Source organism: Pocillopora damicornis, chromosome 1 (assembly GCF_964200805.1).
Source record: "Pocillopora damicornis chromosome 1, jaPocDami1.2, whole genome shotgun sequence".
NCBI classification, from domain to species: domain Eukaryota; kingdom Metazoa; phylum Cnidaria; class Anthozoa; order Scleractinia; family Pocilloporidae; genus Pocillopora; species Pocillopora damicornis.
The window spans coordinates 6,847,917-6,865,483 of NC_142670.1; the positions used below are offsets into that span (position 1 = coordinate 6,847,917).

General features: G+C 37.1%; 2 protein-coding genes across 7 annotated transcripts in view; one reads left to right on the forward strand and one right to left on the reverse strand.

The window, feature by feature from the left end:
- Positions 1–17,567, reverse strand: part of LOC149051659 (replication factor C subunit 1-like) — a 232,892-nt gene that overhangs the window by 9,663 nt on the left and 205,662 nt on the right. The gene's annotated exons all lie outside the window — the stretch shown is intronic.
- On the forward strand, positions 7,709–17,436 carry LOC113672858 (adhesion G protein-coupled receptor L4-like). 4 transcript variants are annotated; one of them, XM_089184192.1, is made up of 16 exons: positions 7,709–9,960; positions 10,052–10,111; positions 11,542–11,734; positions 12,216–12,323; positions 12,501–12,588; positions 12,866–12,956; positions 13,047–13,096; positions 13,627–13,753; positions 13,858–13,961; positions 14,427–14,529; positions 14,634–14,784; positions 14,900–14,981; positions 15,133–15,199; positions 15,627–15,715; positions 15,905–16,025; positions 16,330–17,436. In XM_089184192.1, the coding sequence occupies exons 1-16, from the start codon at positions 9,781–9,783 to the stop codon at positions 16,387–16,389; spliced, it is 1,674 nt and encodes a 557-aa protein (XP_089040318.1). In that variant the 5' UTR covers positions 7,709–9,780; the 3' UTR covers positions 16,390–17,436. The 4 variants fall into 4 exon arrangements, with proteins under 4 accessions (XP_089040318.1, XP_089040313.1, XP_089040324.1 ...); XM_089184187.1 differs by lacking the exon at positions 16,330–17,436 and having other exon boundaries at positions 15,905–16,285; XM_089184198.1 differs by lacking the exon at positions 16,330–17,436 and having other exon boundaries at positions 14,954–14,981; positions 15,905–16,285.

The following is a 17,567-nucleotide window of genomic DNA, read 5'->3' on the forward strand; positions in this document are numbered from 1 at the left end:
TTACTTTGTTTTTTCTCTCACTTTTAAAATCATTTTAAAGACTATAGTAGCTCTAGGTTAACTCAGTTGCCGTGGGCCAGTATTAGTTTGTGAAAAAAATTTTAATATAGTTATATAGAATTTAACATACAGTTTAAATGACTAAGAGGAAATACATGCATTGTCAGGGTTTTCAGGCATTTGGTTTGTGTCTTAGCCAGCTGTTAGCATCTGTGCAGTATTTGTTGCATTCTCCAGAGTTTGCAGCGTACTCCTTTGGATGTTAAGGCCCTGGGGCCGTCCTCATCCAGTGGTATACCTTATCAATGCATGTGTTGTTCCACCATGTGCCTGTGTTGTGTTTGCTGTTCTATAGCATAGGATTCTTGTCCTTGAGGATAGCAGTTCTTGGTGTTTCCTCCCCCCCCCCCAACCCTGATTGCAGGGTTTCTTTTGCGGGGTCTGTTTCAGCAAGCTGCCAGTTTAGCGTTGGATAGGCCAGTTGGTGTTCTAGCACCTTGGGGTGTGACTGTAGTTGCAGCTCCTGGGCCCCTTGGGCACCTAGCCTCCATTTGTGATGAGGGTGTGAACTTGATATTAAGTAATTTATTTGGAATATTTAGACAGGCTGGCTCAGTTTGGCTTTAAAAGCAGGTTTAAATGTGGACCTCTATAAATGATAACAATGCCAAATGACCACACTGGGAGCCACATTTGTTACTCTTTGTTGAAGTCTGTGAGTTGTTTTACTCTTTAACTCTCAAGATCTGATTATTAATTAATTCTCCCCTCTAGCTGCTGCACAATTACATATTCATCAGTTATGAGAAATTTTCTGTTAGATCAAGAAAACATCCTCTACCTGAGAAGTCTGGGTATTCTCATCACCTGTTTGCTGGATAATGTGTGGATATTATTGGGAGAAGTTACCTGTTAATCATTTCTGGGAGTTAAAGGGTTAATGTCCCCTGCTTATAACCAACACAGAGAAGATGTAGGAGAGTATGGGGCCTATGGTTTATCATCCTTAGCCAAGAAGACTACAAGGTCTAACCATTTGCAGATGTTGTATCAAAGGCAGCACATTCCCCTCAGTTATTTTAAGACCCTGAGTGTTGTTGTGGTCTGGGGCTTGAACCCTCAACTACCAACACAGCCATAACACCTTCATGATGTAAAAAGAAATGACAAGGACACATCCAAACGGGTCCTTAGATACTTTAATCTTCCTGATAATTCTGGGAAGCATATGGTACTTTGTTGCCTTTCTCTACTTCTAGGCTGTTCAGAGGGCTGCAAAACTCCAGAACAAAAGTTATCTTTCAAATAGGCACTCTTAAGCCCCATGGTATCAACGAATGCTTTTCATTTAACTAATTTATTCCTGTTTTCTCATCACTATATTCCATTTACATTATCAACTCAGTCAATAATACTAAATTACCCTGTTATACTCTCCCACTGAAGCAGCACCACTGTTTCTTTAGAAACTTACCCCCTTTAGCTGCACAGCAGTCCAGCACATAACATGAGCTAGCAGAACAAAAAATTAATTACTCTGTTTTAATTAGTTTTTCAGAATATTGTCACTGTTCTTGTATACGGGATGCTGTTCTACCCATTTTTGGCCCGTCTGACAACTGACAACAGACTGGTTGGGTCCTTGCTGGGTTTTCTTTATGTTACAATCAGGTGAGCTACCTATTACTTTGTTTACGAATATTAATTTAATCAGACTGTGAGTTTGTTTTTTAATTAGTAAATACAGTTCTCAGAACTTTACAATTGCCAGTACTTAATTCAAATATTACTCTAATGTGGAATCGTACTCTTGGCTTTGAAATAAATGATATTTGTGTTAATTTTGGACCATATTTTGTACACATGTCCTGGTAAATAGGGAATACAGCATGGCTTACATGTGAAACAATAAACTAATTTGGTTCTCTCTGCTTAATTAACCCTATCAGCCCCAAGGGTAGTCAGCATGTAAGTTCTCCCTCCAGTAATATTGCTGAATCATTCATTAAGAACATGAGAATAACAAAAAGATTCCTAACTCAAGACGCTCTGATCACAACATGAATTCTCCTCATTAGTACCAATGGAAATTTATAGTGAAGAGTCTAGAGAATATGGATATTGATGTTAACCATGAGTGACCAAGACAGAATTTCTCCTTACAATATCAATATAATATCAAGCAGACAAGTGATGAGAAAAAAGAATAATATCAATTAGAGGATTATAAGTTGATCCAATACCAAATTCTCCAAACTAACATTATAAGAACTGTATGGTAGACAGTAAGAAGAATTACTATAAATGAGATCTTAGGAGTTAAAGGGTTAAGTTGTTGTACTACAGTAAAAGTACTCTATCAAAGTGATTGATGAAAACTAATTGACAAGGAAAGCAAACCAGGGTAATTAATTTTCTTAGATTCTAAAACAAATATAAAAGACTTGCAGACTTATTTGTTTTTTGCATTGGGGAATCAATTTTATGTTTATTGTATTCTATTTTAATGTCCAATCGTTTGAACTGTAAAGTTGTGGAGGCTTATTTCAATGCAATGCAAAATGTTTAGTGAACATAATAAACTGACCATCCTGTGTCTAATTCGGATATGGCGGGCATTTCGATGGACCTAGCAACCATTACTGTGTAACGAGGTTAGTAAGGGTTACCTCAGTTCTCATATGTCACCAGGGGTCGTAGATACTTTTTCTAGTTTGAAAAATAGTCAATAATGACTTGGAATTAATTGATATTCTGCTTACCAAGAAGATAACATAGGCATGCTTAGCATGCAAGAGTTATTATTTGGGTTGAGAGGGTTGAGATTGGAGGGTTGACTGGTCAGTTCACTGGGCTCCGAGTCGGACGACCCGCGTTCTAGTCCTGACCGGGGCAAGGCGTTGTGCCTGTGCACCTTTACAACGGCCACATGCCATTTTTTGAAGAAGAATTCGAAAAACAAAAAGAGGTAAAAAATTTCTTCTTGATTTATAAAACCTATAATTTTTCTTCCTTCCTATTTTTCTATTCGTATTAACTGTAATCTAATTAGAGAAATCAAGTAAGTTCTTTAAAGTCTCGTGCAGCCTTTCACGTGGATAGTGTATTAAAAAATTAAATATCAACTTAGGATCCTGTTTCTGGGTGTGCTGATTTTTTCCCAACACCGTCGGGTAGGAAAAACATTGAACTACAAATATACGAAGTGAATGAATTTTTAAGGCACGAATAAGATATTTGAATACTAATATTCTACCGCTAATACTAATATTCTGCCGCTAATACTAATATTCTGTCTATCTGCGGATTAACGCCGGGTGCTGTCGACTCAAAAGAAAGAAAATCATTGAAGAACACCCGCAAAGTAAAACAAGATCAATCTAAAAGGTGTCAGGGATGTATCGGCAGTTGAATGGCAGTACAGTATTGTAATAAATTTGAAACGAAATAGAACCTATGATCGGCATGATCAACTTGAGAAAGTGAACTCAACCAGCCAGAAATAGCAGTCGATTGTAGTGTGATCGTTTACTTAACGGCGATGAGTCGATTGCAGAAATTTGTCGAAGACAACTATCTTTAAGCGGAATTTATAACTTCTTGATAATATTGGACTACAAATTTATATAACGTTAACCTTAATAAAAGTCCGTTTATGTCGTGAATTTCTCATTTTTAACAAGAAAAACAATGCTCCACACCTGCTGCAAGCTACTTTCAGTCTATTGGTCTTACTAAGGGGAAAAAAAGCTGACTCACGTCCCGAACGTTCTACCGAGTATTATGATTTACATTTAAATATAGAGAGGTTGAGATACTTAAAGAACGAGCCTTTCATGCGCTGTGCCCAAATACAATGTAACGTAATGTAACGACAGCTACTTATAACTATCTGTGTACATAATGGGCTTGACAAGTTGGATGGTAGGTGAAACCGAATCCAAAAAAAAATATTCAAAACCTTTTTAAGAAGCTGTGCACTGGGTAAGTACCACCTCTCTTATTTCTGTCGGGTATAATGTAGCAATGAGATCTACAGACTTGACTTTCTATTTTGTGAAAAATTTACATCGATTTTGGAATTTCCTGGAACACTCAGGCAAATGAAGCTTGGAAAAAAAAGTTGTCAGGTGGCAATCATGAGAGAGAATAATGGCGATTCTTCTTTTAGCTCGTGTCACAACGTTTTTCAATTTTTATACAATGCCAAATGATTGAAAAACAATTGAAAGTCATCGTTATTCGTGATGTTTCCCCTGCGGTGGTCTGTATAACAGCTCTAAGCAGCCACATTTAGGATCAAAGGAATACAGTGGCTTAGTGGCTATCCTTCCACGCTGTTGTGACAAGATGTCAAAATAGAATCGCGTACACTATCGCTACTCATTTATGCGCCAGATGGCAGCCGGAAAATTAGACGTTTTTAGTCTAGCGACGGAAGTCGAGCAATTTGGAAGCAATCCTAGAAGGAGGGTCTCAATGGGGTTAACCTTTTAACCTAAAAGTTGGCCGTTAGGCGTAAAAATTGACAAATTTTAACCATCTAAAAAATAATAATAATTCTGGTATGAACCATGGTAAGTTATTAACCATAACCGTAAATTGGCCAAAATTTTAACCGTTAGCTCTAAAAGTCATCACCCCATTGAGTCCCTCTAGAAGTTCTCTTCTCAAAACGTAGGGAAATATTTTCACGCTCTCGGCGCTTCCTGCGTGCTTTGTAACAGAACAGAGCACACTCTAGGCTTCTTTATTTGTCAACTTAACAGGTATTAGGTTAGGCAGATGCAGAAATTAATGACCAGGCGCTCGGAAAATATTGGATATGTTATGCCTGCTAAAACTAAAATGATAATACAACGAACTAGAAACTACTGAATTATTTAACAAAAGCAGAAATAGCAATAACGTGTTAAAACGAGCCATAAGGGAAGATTAATGAGCGGAAGATTAGTATACAATTACGTAATAACACCTGCAAAAAAAATTTATCACGCATAACAGGAAATTAGATTGTTCTAGAAAATGTCGCACAATTTTCAGCAAAAGACAAAAGACATTATTTAAACAGCTATTGTTTCGATTCGGAGGCTGCTTAACCAGTTTTTAATGATTGAAGTTTTATTTTGCTAATAAATTAGAAAGTGCCAGTCATTAAAACATTTTGATATTAGCTTTGTTCATGGGTTTATCTATTCTTGTTTTTACGAAGCAAAACAATACTTATCATCTATTGTCTAAAGCCTTTATTTTAATTAGTCGTTCAATTTAAGAAGAACCAAGTTATGACTTGTGTCACGTCGAGAAGACAGCGTCCTACTAAGAGTTACGACATTGTGCATGCATCAAAAGAAATTCGAATATGGAGTTCAAAACGCGTGAAAAAACACTGCACATGTGCTTTGATAAATGAACCGACGACAACCAAAGCAATAGAAACATTTTACACCATTACCATGTGCACTTCCATAAAATTGATCATGAAGTTCTTATTTCTATCCAACAAAATGATCCTCCGCGTCCGGAGCAAATAGTCCACGGTTTACTAAGGTACACAAAAAGAAAAAAATTTTAGTGACGCAAAGCGATCAAAGCTTATGATATGCAAAACTGTCTACATGGTGCAAGTGAGTTCGAGAGAGTTTGAAAGATATGCTGCACATGCGCAGCCTCCGAGAGAAACTTTCATCAATCTCATGACAACAATTGACAGCAACATATCCATAGTTTGTCTTGATGAATTCGGATGACAGGTGGAATCAAAGCCAGGAAAATGTTCAACGCGCTTTTTATAAGTTGCACGCTAAGTGAGTACCAGCTGTATTATATATCTAATATCAGAATGCTGTAGAAAAGTGGTTTTCCAAAACCATGAAAATAATTTTAGAAAAATAATCAGGTTATTTTGTAAGACTAGATTTGCGTTTCTTAACCTCACTAAAATGTAGACTTGAATAATATGAAAACAATATGCTAGAATGAGAAAATATAACATTTTGAAACCTGCAATGACCATTATAAACCATAGTTGTTGGGTTTTGACGGTTTGCGCAACAGTATTATTTCTAGCAATAATATAATGTCGAGGATCATTTGAACGCAGTCGCCTATAAGCTGCGATAGTGCTCTTGTCTTTCACCGATAAAGTGGCCTCTCAGAATAATCGATGGTTTTTAATTCACTGGCCGAATGTATGAATTTGTGTTGACTGAAGTTGGCATTAGGTTTGACGGATGCAAGTCTCGTCGTTCTAGCCGGGCCGAATCGATAACTTCTGGTGATGGAGGTTTTATCCAGTTCCCTCTCCATTCTTAAGATAATTTCTAGGCTTGACCTAACCTAAACCACTGAGTTCTATTTGTGGTTCGATACCAAAAAGCTCAGCGCCAAACAATTAGTCTCTATGACATAGTGTTAATTACTATCGGTTATCTAACGGAAGAGCAAACCATGTTTGAAAAACTTGTAGCTACCTTTTAGCAAGGAGAGGAAAATTGCTCCTCTGATCGCAATGAATTCAAAATTGAGCTTAATACATCGAAATGTATATTTCCACATCTTAAATCAAGTCTTAGAATATATTTTTTTAATTAATCGAGATAGCCCTTAAAATTCAGGGTTATGCAAATGTAAATATCACTCGGGAGAGTGTCGATAAATTTTCGAAAACTAAACAGTAACGTCTGAAAATATTTGACTTTTTCTGTGTTGACATAGACTTGTTTAAACACAAGAGAAGGTTGGATTGGGAGAAAGGTAGATTGCAAGAGGCTATCGAGGAATTGCATAACTTTCGAGAAGTATCCCAACCTCCTGATAATTCTTCTCAGCGCTTAGCACAGAGGACATGTTGAAGTTATGTTAGTCAGCAACACAAATGTGACTTGTAACCTGCGTTTCTTTTGGAGAGCTCGCATATAGCTCGTTAGCGTGGCGAGAAGTTTGAAGTCTAGTCTTCCGAAGTTTACAAAGGCCAAAAACTCAAAGCGTGGATCATTTTCTGCCTGGTGGCAGGCATTTTGACCGGAAAATATTTGCGTTCTTACTTTAAACACAGAGGGATGGTCGTTATGGCGTACATTCCCGAAAAGGAACTACTACATGAATGGACCCTTGAAAGTGTGGTGGATTCGGAATTAAAAAATATTGAAATTTTGCGAAAAGGTGTCCTGTCTTTTGTGTCATTTGCGAATAGCTTACTTTTGAAGGGCGTTACGTAGGTGCACGTGCTATTGAAGAGTTCGGCTGCACGTGAATATTAATGTTACGTGTCAAGTATCTTTTGAGACAGATTCCTCAACGCGAAGTTCGCGGCAAAGATAAGGTTTTCTTGGCGTATGTGTTTAGCGAACTTTGCTAAAGCTCTTGGAGAATTTCTAAGTTTAATTCGTATTATTTTAGTTTACTTGGGAATTTGAGGATTAAGGAGGACGTTTTTACAAAAGGTTGTCCTACAAATTAAGTATTTTTGTTCTGTTTTGCCTTTTTTTTAGGGTGGGAGAGGAGGGGGGGGGTAAGGGGGAATAAGGCCTTGCTTCTGAAAGAATTATAATTATAAAGTCAAGTGATTTCATAGTTTGGGTGCCATTACAGTAAGTCTGCATACGTGAGTGAACTCAAAAGTGACATTGCTGTTAACACATGTTACAAACAAAAACAAACAAACAAAATAAAAACTCAGATTTTTAAATTTTCCTCGACAGTAATACTAACTTAGATTAAGGAAGTACATGGAGAAGGTGAGAAAATAAATGATGATTTAAGCCTCGAACAAAGGTTAAGTCCAACACTTTTGGATTCCTTTTTTTTAGTTATTCTCCTTTTATTTTTTATTATTTTTTCCCCAGAATGCTAGATTTTATGTTTTAAAGATTCCTGTTACATGTTTCAACACCAAGGAATAAATTAGAACGATAACAGAAAATTATGTCAAAAGCGGGGGGCTGACCTAATTTCCATTGAAACCGTAAAAGAATGGAACTTTTTAAATGACCTGATTCAAAATCACAAATCGCTATATGATAAGTGGAACATTAGTTTGAAAAAAGAAGCCGGTAATTGGACTTGGGTGAGTGGTAAACCATTGACTATTAACAAATGTAAAGAAAAATAGCCAACTGACGTCGGAGATGTGGCAATAATAGTCAAGACGTCTTCGAATGGCAGTAATCTGGGCCTACAAGTGACCCAAAGGGCTCAGCTGCACGCCTCTATTTGTGAAACTCGCAAAAATAAGATGACAACGCACTTAGGTAAACTAAGAGAGTCCTCAAAGCCCTTGAGCGTAAGAAAAGTGCTATCAGACTGTAATAAGATGATACAACCTTTTGCCTTCATTCCCTCATTGCGTGGAACCAATTACTTTATTTTAGTTTTAAAATGGCCATTTTTCTTGATCTATCTATGCCAGTTACTTTCATGTCGTTCAGGACTTAAAATTATGGAGTGTCTCGTAGTGATGAATGAAATATTGCTGCAACGGGGTCAAAGAACATCGTGATAATGGACTTATTTTAGCTTTACCCTCATGAGTAGAGGAGAGGGGACGCGCTTCTGAGAGAAAATTTGTTTACCTTCGATAAATCTCCAAAGGATTATTTCTGACGAATTGTTTCACTGTTTTAAGGATTGTTGTAGAGATTCTTGTTACACGTTTATGGGTTCTGGATTAAAATGGGGGTATAACAGAGGTCTTTGTGAAGGATCTAGAGGTGACCCAATTTCCATTGAAACTGAAGAGGAATGGAACTTTATTAATAGCAAGATTCGAAATCGCAGACTATTGGAGTGGTACATCGGTTTGAAAAAAAGAACGGAGAGTGGACTTGGGTGAATGAAAGGCCACTGACTATCAGCAAATGGAGAGAAAACCAGCCAAGAGAAAATAGTAATGTGGCATTTATAGTCAAGGATTCCCATGTGGATGATCAGGGCATATCTACTAATCTGTTTGGGGTAGCTCCCAAAGCTTACATTTGTGAGATACCTTAATTTGCGCCTCCTAAGTGCAAATAGACTAAAAAACGTGTCTTGGCCCTTAGCGTGATAGAAATACTATCATGGATTACACAGTCATGAGCACGTTGATCTTAGGTTTTCATGCCTCTATTTCCCTTCTATGTTGCAAACGTGTAAATGTATACGACAATCGAATATAAAGAATATGGAGGAACCACTCCCCCTCCTAGCCTTAGTCGGCTAGCTATCCATATAAGTTTGGCTTTCACACGGATCACGCAAATAAATGGGGTGAAGATAAAAGAGTTCGGTGGAGTCTTCAGGAAACTAAACTCCTCTCAAATTTTTTGCTGGTGCGTTAGTTATAGACCATAGTACCACTCAATTTATCTATCCCTACCATTTTGATATCGAGCATCAAAAAAAAAACAAACTGGGACTAATTGCACATCTAGTAAAAATCGTAATAAAGGTTTCAGAACCGGCTCAATGAAAGAAATGAAAAGATTTGTTGTAAATGCGATTATGGCGGATCAATCGGGCTATCCAGCATGATTTTCATGTGAGCGAGGCTAGTAAGATTTCCTCTAGAAATCTGTCATACTTCTCAATGCCAACGGGATTTTCCTGTTTCTGAATATCACTAAAAGGGAATGTGGAAACTTTGTCATCAAATCAATTGGGGATCAAATACGTTCAGTAACAAAACATTGGTACAAGGAGGAATACATAAATCAGTTTCAGGGAAGTCCTTTCTTTTTTTATTTTCTGAAAACTTTGCCCTCATTGCCACCTGTGACAGCATGGCCATCAGCATCAGCGATGGCACATACGTCGCTGTCGCCATCGATAGCAGCACCGTTGCCCTCACCGATGCCATTGCCATTGTCATCACTGTCTCCGTTGTCGTTGCCGTTGCCCTCACCTTCGCCATCGCTGTTTCCCTTGCCGTTGCCGTTGCCATCTTCATCGCCGTCGCCTTCAAATTCAGTTCAGAAGTTGGTGAGTGTTATGATCATATGCGGTCCTTGTATCTTTTATGTTTTAGAAGGTAATTAGTGCATACCTGTAACTGACGTTTTCATTATTTCAGGCAAATGAATATGTTTCCAAACTTGGCAGACTTGATAGCGACAGAAACACTTCTTTGCAGGTAGCTAACTCCACCAGTGACATATATTAAAATGCAGAATACATTCAGATATAGATATATGTGTATATAAAGATACACCCCTTTTCAGAATCGTTGCCAATTGAAAATATACATTAAATATATACACCTGTCCTTTTTGGATCCAAAAATGTGATGCACGATGCATGTATATTTCACATCAAGGGATCAAAACTTTTATGGTTATTTAGACAGCAGCTATTTTATTTCCATTTGAACAACTTCCCTTTAGTTTCTTTTATCAGAAGCTTTTTGAATGGAAAAAGAAAAGGTCTATGTATCATTTAACAAATAGAGAAGCCTTGACTATGCTCTGTTCTGTTGTAAAGCATTTAGGAAGCGGCTAAAATTACGGCGCCTGGTTCTTCTGTTGCTACTTGCTGGCTCGATTGTTCCGAAATTTCGCTTTCAATTATCGAAAAAAAGCTAAAAAGAAGTCCCGGAAAAGGTCGAACATAGTACAATTTGGCAGATAGTGTGACAGCTTGAGCTCAGCTCTGTGCTCTATACTCTCATAGAGCACGCTCTTTCAACCAATGACAGCGCGCGTTATAGCGGAGCTCGCAGAGCGTAGCCCCTTAATTATACAAAATAGTAGTAACCCATCAAGCCAGAAAAAATGTAGATGTACGACCGTACGACCGTACAAGATGCTACTTTTAACATGCGTGGTCAACTGTACCGCGGGCACGCCAACGCCACGGCTTTGTCCAGTAGTCCAGTGGTCAGTGCACTGGGCTCCGAGTCGGACGACCTGGTTTCTAGTCCTGGCCGGGGCAAGGCGTTGTGCCCTTGAGACGTGCGGGCTCCGCACGAATGCGAGCTCCGCTCTAAGGCTTGGCTAAATCAACATATTATCCGAACTTTATTATAAATATACATATGTTCAAATGGCAACGTTTTGAAAACGAGTATATAATTACATATATGCATGTGTGTACTTTTATATGTGAAGAAAAATAATGACAGAGGAAGAGACAGATGACGGGAAAGAAATCTGATAATGCCACCTGAGCCAAGGAAAAAACAGCTTTCAAACAACACTCTGCATACTTATATCGTTCTAGGACCGGAACAATATTCTTCTTTAACATCAAAACTCTCTCCTTAGTCGTTCCTTTTTTGATGTTTTTACTTTTTATCAAACAAAGCCGATTCCAAGTTGCCGCGCATCTGTTTGGTGATGGATAAAATAAAACTTTAGGAGTATTGAGCACATCAATGATCCGTTTCTTTGTTCTTACACATTTTGGCGTCATTAATGATCTATAAGTATAATTAATCAAATACATGGCATAGGGGTAACTATTTGTAACAAAACAAATTTATAGGTGATTAGAAACACTTTGTTGGCATAGATTACAATAATATTATTAAAAATCACATGAATAAAACGTTTTACGTGATTTCAGGAGGCTGTAAACGTGTTTGAAAACTTCATCGTCAGTCTTGAAAACATGACAAAATTTCATGAGGGCCAGTTCACCATAAACGAGTTTCAAAGAGGAAGAGAGTCCATCTTTAATGTGGCTGTCGCCTTCGAGAAATTTGCTCTTAATTATGGAAAGCATCACCTTCCAATAAAGATTGTAAGCCACAAAATGGGTGAGTTAAAACACCACCTTTTTATCAGGTTTGTGATAATCTTCTTCGTCGATGCTTATTCACGGTCTCAGTGACTGACACTTTATCTCCTAGATAGGATAATGACTTTTACATCTGGGCTGGATTGCTCTAAGCTGGGTTTAGATAGCCGAGGAGTAGTGTGAAAACTGATTTCAGATGTGAAAGCTATAAAAGAGAATTCAGCATAATTCTATTGGACTATTGACTATAATCTTGATGATTATTGGACTCTTTAAAAACAATGAAGACAATTATCTCAAAAAAGCTTTGAACGAAAGAATCAGAAACTCGGATAATAATTTAACCTTGGGTGAGCACCAGTTGGCCTCAGAACAACTGAGTGGGTCCCGAGTCATTTAAAAACGCTTATGTTGGATGTTGTCTGTCTCTTAATTCTTCAATTAGTCATATTTTTGATCGTATTATCCATAAGCAGGAAGTCAATTTTTTTGTCCGACAGTGCTGGAAGTCCAAAAGGCTTACCGCCAAAATGCAAGTGACTTTTACTTCGACGTACACGAATGGCAAACGAACATTAATATTGCGTCTTCGAATTTTGCAGATAACGGTTTGTATTACCTGTCGTCTTCAGTCTGAAAAAATTTATATTTTTTTAAACAGCGTTGACGTAATTTCTCATGAAGGACAGCTCACAAGTTTTCGCAGGCTTTGCTTCCAAAACCAACACTCATAGGGTTTATTTCTTTTATAGCCTGAAGGAAATATATAGATTTATCTTTTTCAGGATCAGTGGTCGTCGGGTGCGTATATAAGAATCTGCAAGACATACTGCCGAAAAGTCAACCCAGCAGGAATGGAACAGGAAGCACAAGGTAACAATACTGTCTTCTTTGTGTTCAAAACACCTGGCCCTGGTTGTTCGAAGGGTGATTAACGCTATCCACTGGATAATTCGCTATCCAGCAGATAGAACGAAACATTTTGTGAACACTTATCTGCTGGATACCGTCGACTGGCGTTATCTTCCCTACGTAGAGAACATCGGCTAAAATGTGCAAATCGTGTGGTATCGTCACCACCGCTACCATTCTTTTAAACCACCATATTTGTGTCACATTCTGGTTCATTTTCAAATCATTTTGTACACAGATATTTGGGTAGCAGAATAATAATGGCAGCAATGGAACCTAAACCAAAAAAATTGCTGGAAAATGTCGTCTTAAAGTTCAAAAACATAAAGGTAAGCAAGATTAAGTCAGATGAAAGTAAAGAAAGATTATTTGGAATGCGCTGTTTTTATTTCTTCTAACCGCAATGATTTTATTTTCAGATAGAAGAAAGGGTGAAGAATTGTATGTTTTGGAGAGGCTTCAGCGATAGGTAAAAAATTGCAATACATCATCTACTTTTCTTAGAATTTTCTTGTTCGTTTGGTCGTCCGTTTGCCTCCATGTTCCCGCCAATATTTTCCCTGAGTTTTCTTGGAGTCCAGTTGCTTGTTGCTGTATTTGCGAATGTCCTCTTATTTTCCATTTGTCGTGGGAGACACTTAGCTAGAATTGTTATGTTTCATTATTTTTTCCTTAATTTATCATTAATTTTCCCTCATAATTTGTCCAAATGAGATTATTTTCTCTATTAAAATAATTTTTGCAAGCTATAATCCTTCTATCTACGACAACTTCTGTCTAAAAATTTTGAATATACCCAATTAAAGTTTGAATCTATGCCTAACAAGGAAGTATTATAAATAGTTTCCGCCTTGACTTATTAAAACTAATAATGAACTGCTAATAATGTAATCGATATTATGAAATCAAAAGGGTTTTGATGAAATTCGCTCTTTTGGTACCATGGAAGGCTATTTCCTACACTACGTCTTGCCTGCTGAGGTTATTTCTTATTTGCAGCTCCGACGGATTTTCAGACGAAGGATGCCATGTAGTTACGTCGAGAAGCAATTCAGAAGAAACAGTTTGTAGCTGCAATCATTTGACTCATTTTGCTGTATTATTTGATTACAACGATGGCACAAAGGTAACCAGTTATATGTATGTTCTTCTTCCAGCACTAGTGATACATATAAATTAATTGAGCTAATTTGCGTGTCTCTATTTTCTTTTTTATGCTATGTGACGCAGCTTTCCAAACAGGACGAGACTGTGTTGAAGACAATTACCTACATAGGATTAAGCTTGTCGATCATCGGGATGCTTATAACATCAGCCTTGTACTTTTTCTTTACGTAAGTATGGTGGTTAAATAATCGATGATGTACACATTCTCATGTCCTCTTCTACTTACTATCGATTGTAATTTCTCAACAAAGGAAAAAAAAACCAGGAATAAACGTAACTTTAAGTTATCCAAAATGTTCCTTTTAATTTCTCCGAAACTGAGGTAAAGTAAGTCGATTAAATTACCAATTTACATCAGATTTCATGTTCAATTAGAAGAGCATTAACAATGCATGGTCTCTTTCCTCAGTCCTTAATGTTTTCTTATTCTATACCAACTTGGCTTTTTATTTTCCTTTTGATTCTGAAGCTTCTGATTGATTTTTTTTGGTGTTTGTCTTGTTTTGCTTGTTTTTCTTTTTTTTCTTAATTTTTTATTTGAATTATTTTTGTTTTGATTATGTTTGTTTTTTTTTAACCCATGTTTGGTTTTTCTTTTTACTTTCTTTTTTCGTCATCTTTCATTTGACCAGAGACGTCCGTCAACCTTTGTCTCAAATTCGATTGAGTCTTTCTGTGTCCCTCGGAGTTGGACAGCTAATTTTTCTCGCAGGAGTAAACGCCACAGAACACACGGTGAGAGGCTTTTCCGGTCTGTGAATTTAATTAATCAAATCTTTCTGCTCTAAATATTTTTAGAAAATAGCACAGAAAGACACAAAACATATTTCCTTTTGCAGGCTGCTTGTATCGCAGTAGCAGCTCTGATGCAGTATTTTCTGACGGCTGCCTTTTGTTGGATGTTGGTCGAGGGAATCTACCTCTACCTGTTCGTTGTGAAAGTTTACAACATCAACACCAAGATGCACATGTATCACGTCATCTCATGGGGTATTTCCATTATTAATTTTACCACAACATATATTGAAAGTTATACCATGCTCCCATATTTGGTGTTGTCATCAAGTCAAGTGCTTTGAATTAATTTTTTTGTATTTATGATTAGGTCTCCCTATGATCATTATGGCCATTTCACTTGGCATTGCTGCTGCGAAAGAAGGAATACAAAGCTATATCAGTGATAAATAGTAAGAAACACATCAATAGGTTACTTTTTACCTTTCTTCTCTCTCCCGCGCACTATCAAGTTAAGTTCGTTTTAATTTTCTTGTTCCGTTTTTCCTTGGATTTTTTTTATTCATTCTGATGACTTTCATTCTTGTTTTTCAATTCTCCTAGTTGTTGGCTGTCTTCGACTAACAATCTGATCTGGATATTCGTCTCCTTTGTAACGTTAATCGAAGTTGTGAGTTTATGATAAATTTATATCACGGTGCTTGGTTTACCAAACTAGTTACCTCCAGAGACTTTTGTTGTTTTGTTGTTTCACCTTTTTCAGCGTTGAATACCAAGATCTGTTTTCTAGGCAAAAAAGTACCACATTGCACAACACTAAAAAAGAGGATGGGAACAGGATTAGAAGGAGATATCAAATTTGACTTTAGCTACGTTGAGCGTAATTGATTCTGTTAAGAAAGTTTTATTCGCGGAATCAGCTCAGTGGTCGAGGATCCGGGTGCAAGGGTCGGAATTTCTATCCCTCGTAATGGAATCATTATTTTTATTTTTCCGACCTATACTAAACGAATAACTTCTATAGTAAGACTGTCTTGGCTTCTCGAGTACCACATCCAGAAACTTAATTCAGTGATTTAAATGGAATTTTTTTTTAGCTCAACGTCTTGATACTCGTACGAGTCATAAAGGAGATGACCAATTTGGTGCAGCCAACTGGTGAAGACGACCATATTCAGCAAATACGGTAGGATTCACAACATGAAATTATTCAAAATAATGAAAACAAATTGCTTTGTCAAACTGTACGGCGACAATCGCCTGGCTCCCTCATTCCTTGACCAGTTTGCCTTTACGATACCTGTTAATGAGACTGCGAAAAAAAAATTATCATCTCAGTCTTTTACATGTCTCTTCAATTTGTTGTCGATCTCAGAATTGGTATCAAAGCTTGCGCACTGATGATTCCTTTACTGGGTGTCACGTGGCTATTTGGTCTTCTTTCGCCTGTGCAAAAGGCTTTCGCTTACATTTTCACAATACTCAACTCTAGTCAGGTGAGTGTCCGATTGAAACTCTTAATCTCAATCAATCTAGATTGTTCAATTTACACAGCTCTTACCAAAGAGAGAACCCTTTGCAATGGTTAGATGATTAAAAAAAAAAAATTAAAAACCTGTTAATTATTCACTTGACCCGAAATATATTCGTAGCAGTCTTATTAGACTTATTAGATATTGATTTTTGAAGACGATTATTATATGTCTTGTGCACTGAGATACCCAAACAACGCACGCTCCGCCGCTTCCTACTTAGGTGGAATATTGTAAAAAAATGATCTTCAAATTGTTTCTGCAACAGGGTTTCCTGATTTTCGTTCTAAACGGCTTACGAAACAGTCAGGTAAGAAAAGAAAACTGAGTCAATAATAAGGAAAGTGCATATTATAGCACAAATGTTTAAGCATGAATAACTATTTGAATGAAATTTGAAAGAAATGTATCGTTTGTTGCTTGTCTATCTGCAGATCAGAGAGCGATTGAAAAGAAAGATGAACGTGGTTTTTACCGCTTCAAATAAGGAGGACTCCACAAGGAAGAGCCCACAGGTCAATTTAAGCGACGTCGGCGATGCACGGGCAGTTGAATTGCAGCCTCGCAGTGACATTAAACCGAATTAACACTCTACTTAAGTCAATGGATTTAACTGTTCGCCAATAACATTCTATTGCATTGAACGATTGTGTAGTAAATAGCGATTAGTCGATGGCGATCGATCTGAGTTTCAATCTGCTGTTGAAATGTCACGTAGTAAAAGTAAATTGACATTAGGTGCATTGTGCATTATGTAAGTCGTTAGTTTTTAGTTAGTATGACGGATGTAGAGCTACCGAGTAGAAATGCTGTCAATAAATTGTCATTATTATTATTACTATTATTTTACTACTATTAAGTGAGATCGTTCTCTTGTTTATTGTTTTAGCAATTAACAAGCTGCAAGTTAGTGCTATCTTTTATCTAAATGACTTTTCCAGAACATCGCATACATGTACTTGCTTAAGAATTTTTGTTAGCTACATGCTAAGTTGTGCGCACTAAGGATCAAATTATCGTAACTACAGGTTGGTCTGGCTTGTCTGTTATTAATTGACTTTCATTAAAGGTTAGATCTACTTTAGAAGTTCAATGAACTCATGGAATGAACTGAGTTATTACAAATTCTTCTGCCTCCTTTCAATCCTCGTGCGCTACATTTTAACGTTTGCTAGATGATGCTTTTACGTTTCATATCGGAGAGGATACTTATCAAACAGTATCTTGTAACTGTAATATTAGCAGCCTCGTCCAACATCTAATGTTATTACTCATAAATAAGCAGATGAATAGATAGATGATGCTGAGTTAATGCATAAATAACTATGTTAAAAAAGAAAGAAATTCTAAGAGATTACATATTTTGACCCTTCAATGCCCAAGATCTCATTTTTAATTCTCCTCACTGTCTGCCATACAATTCTCAGGTGCTACTTCTGAGAATTTGGTACTGGATCAACTAGAAAATCCTCAAACTCTAATTTTTCCTTATTCTCATAACCTGTC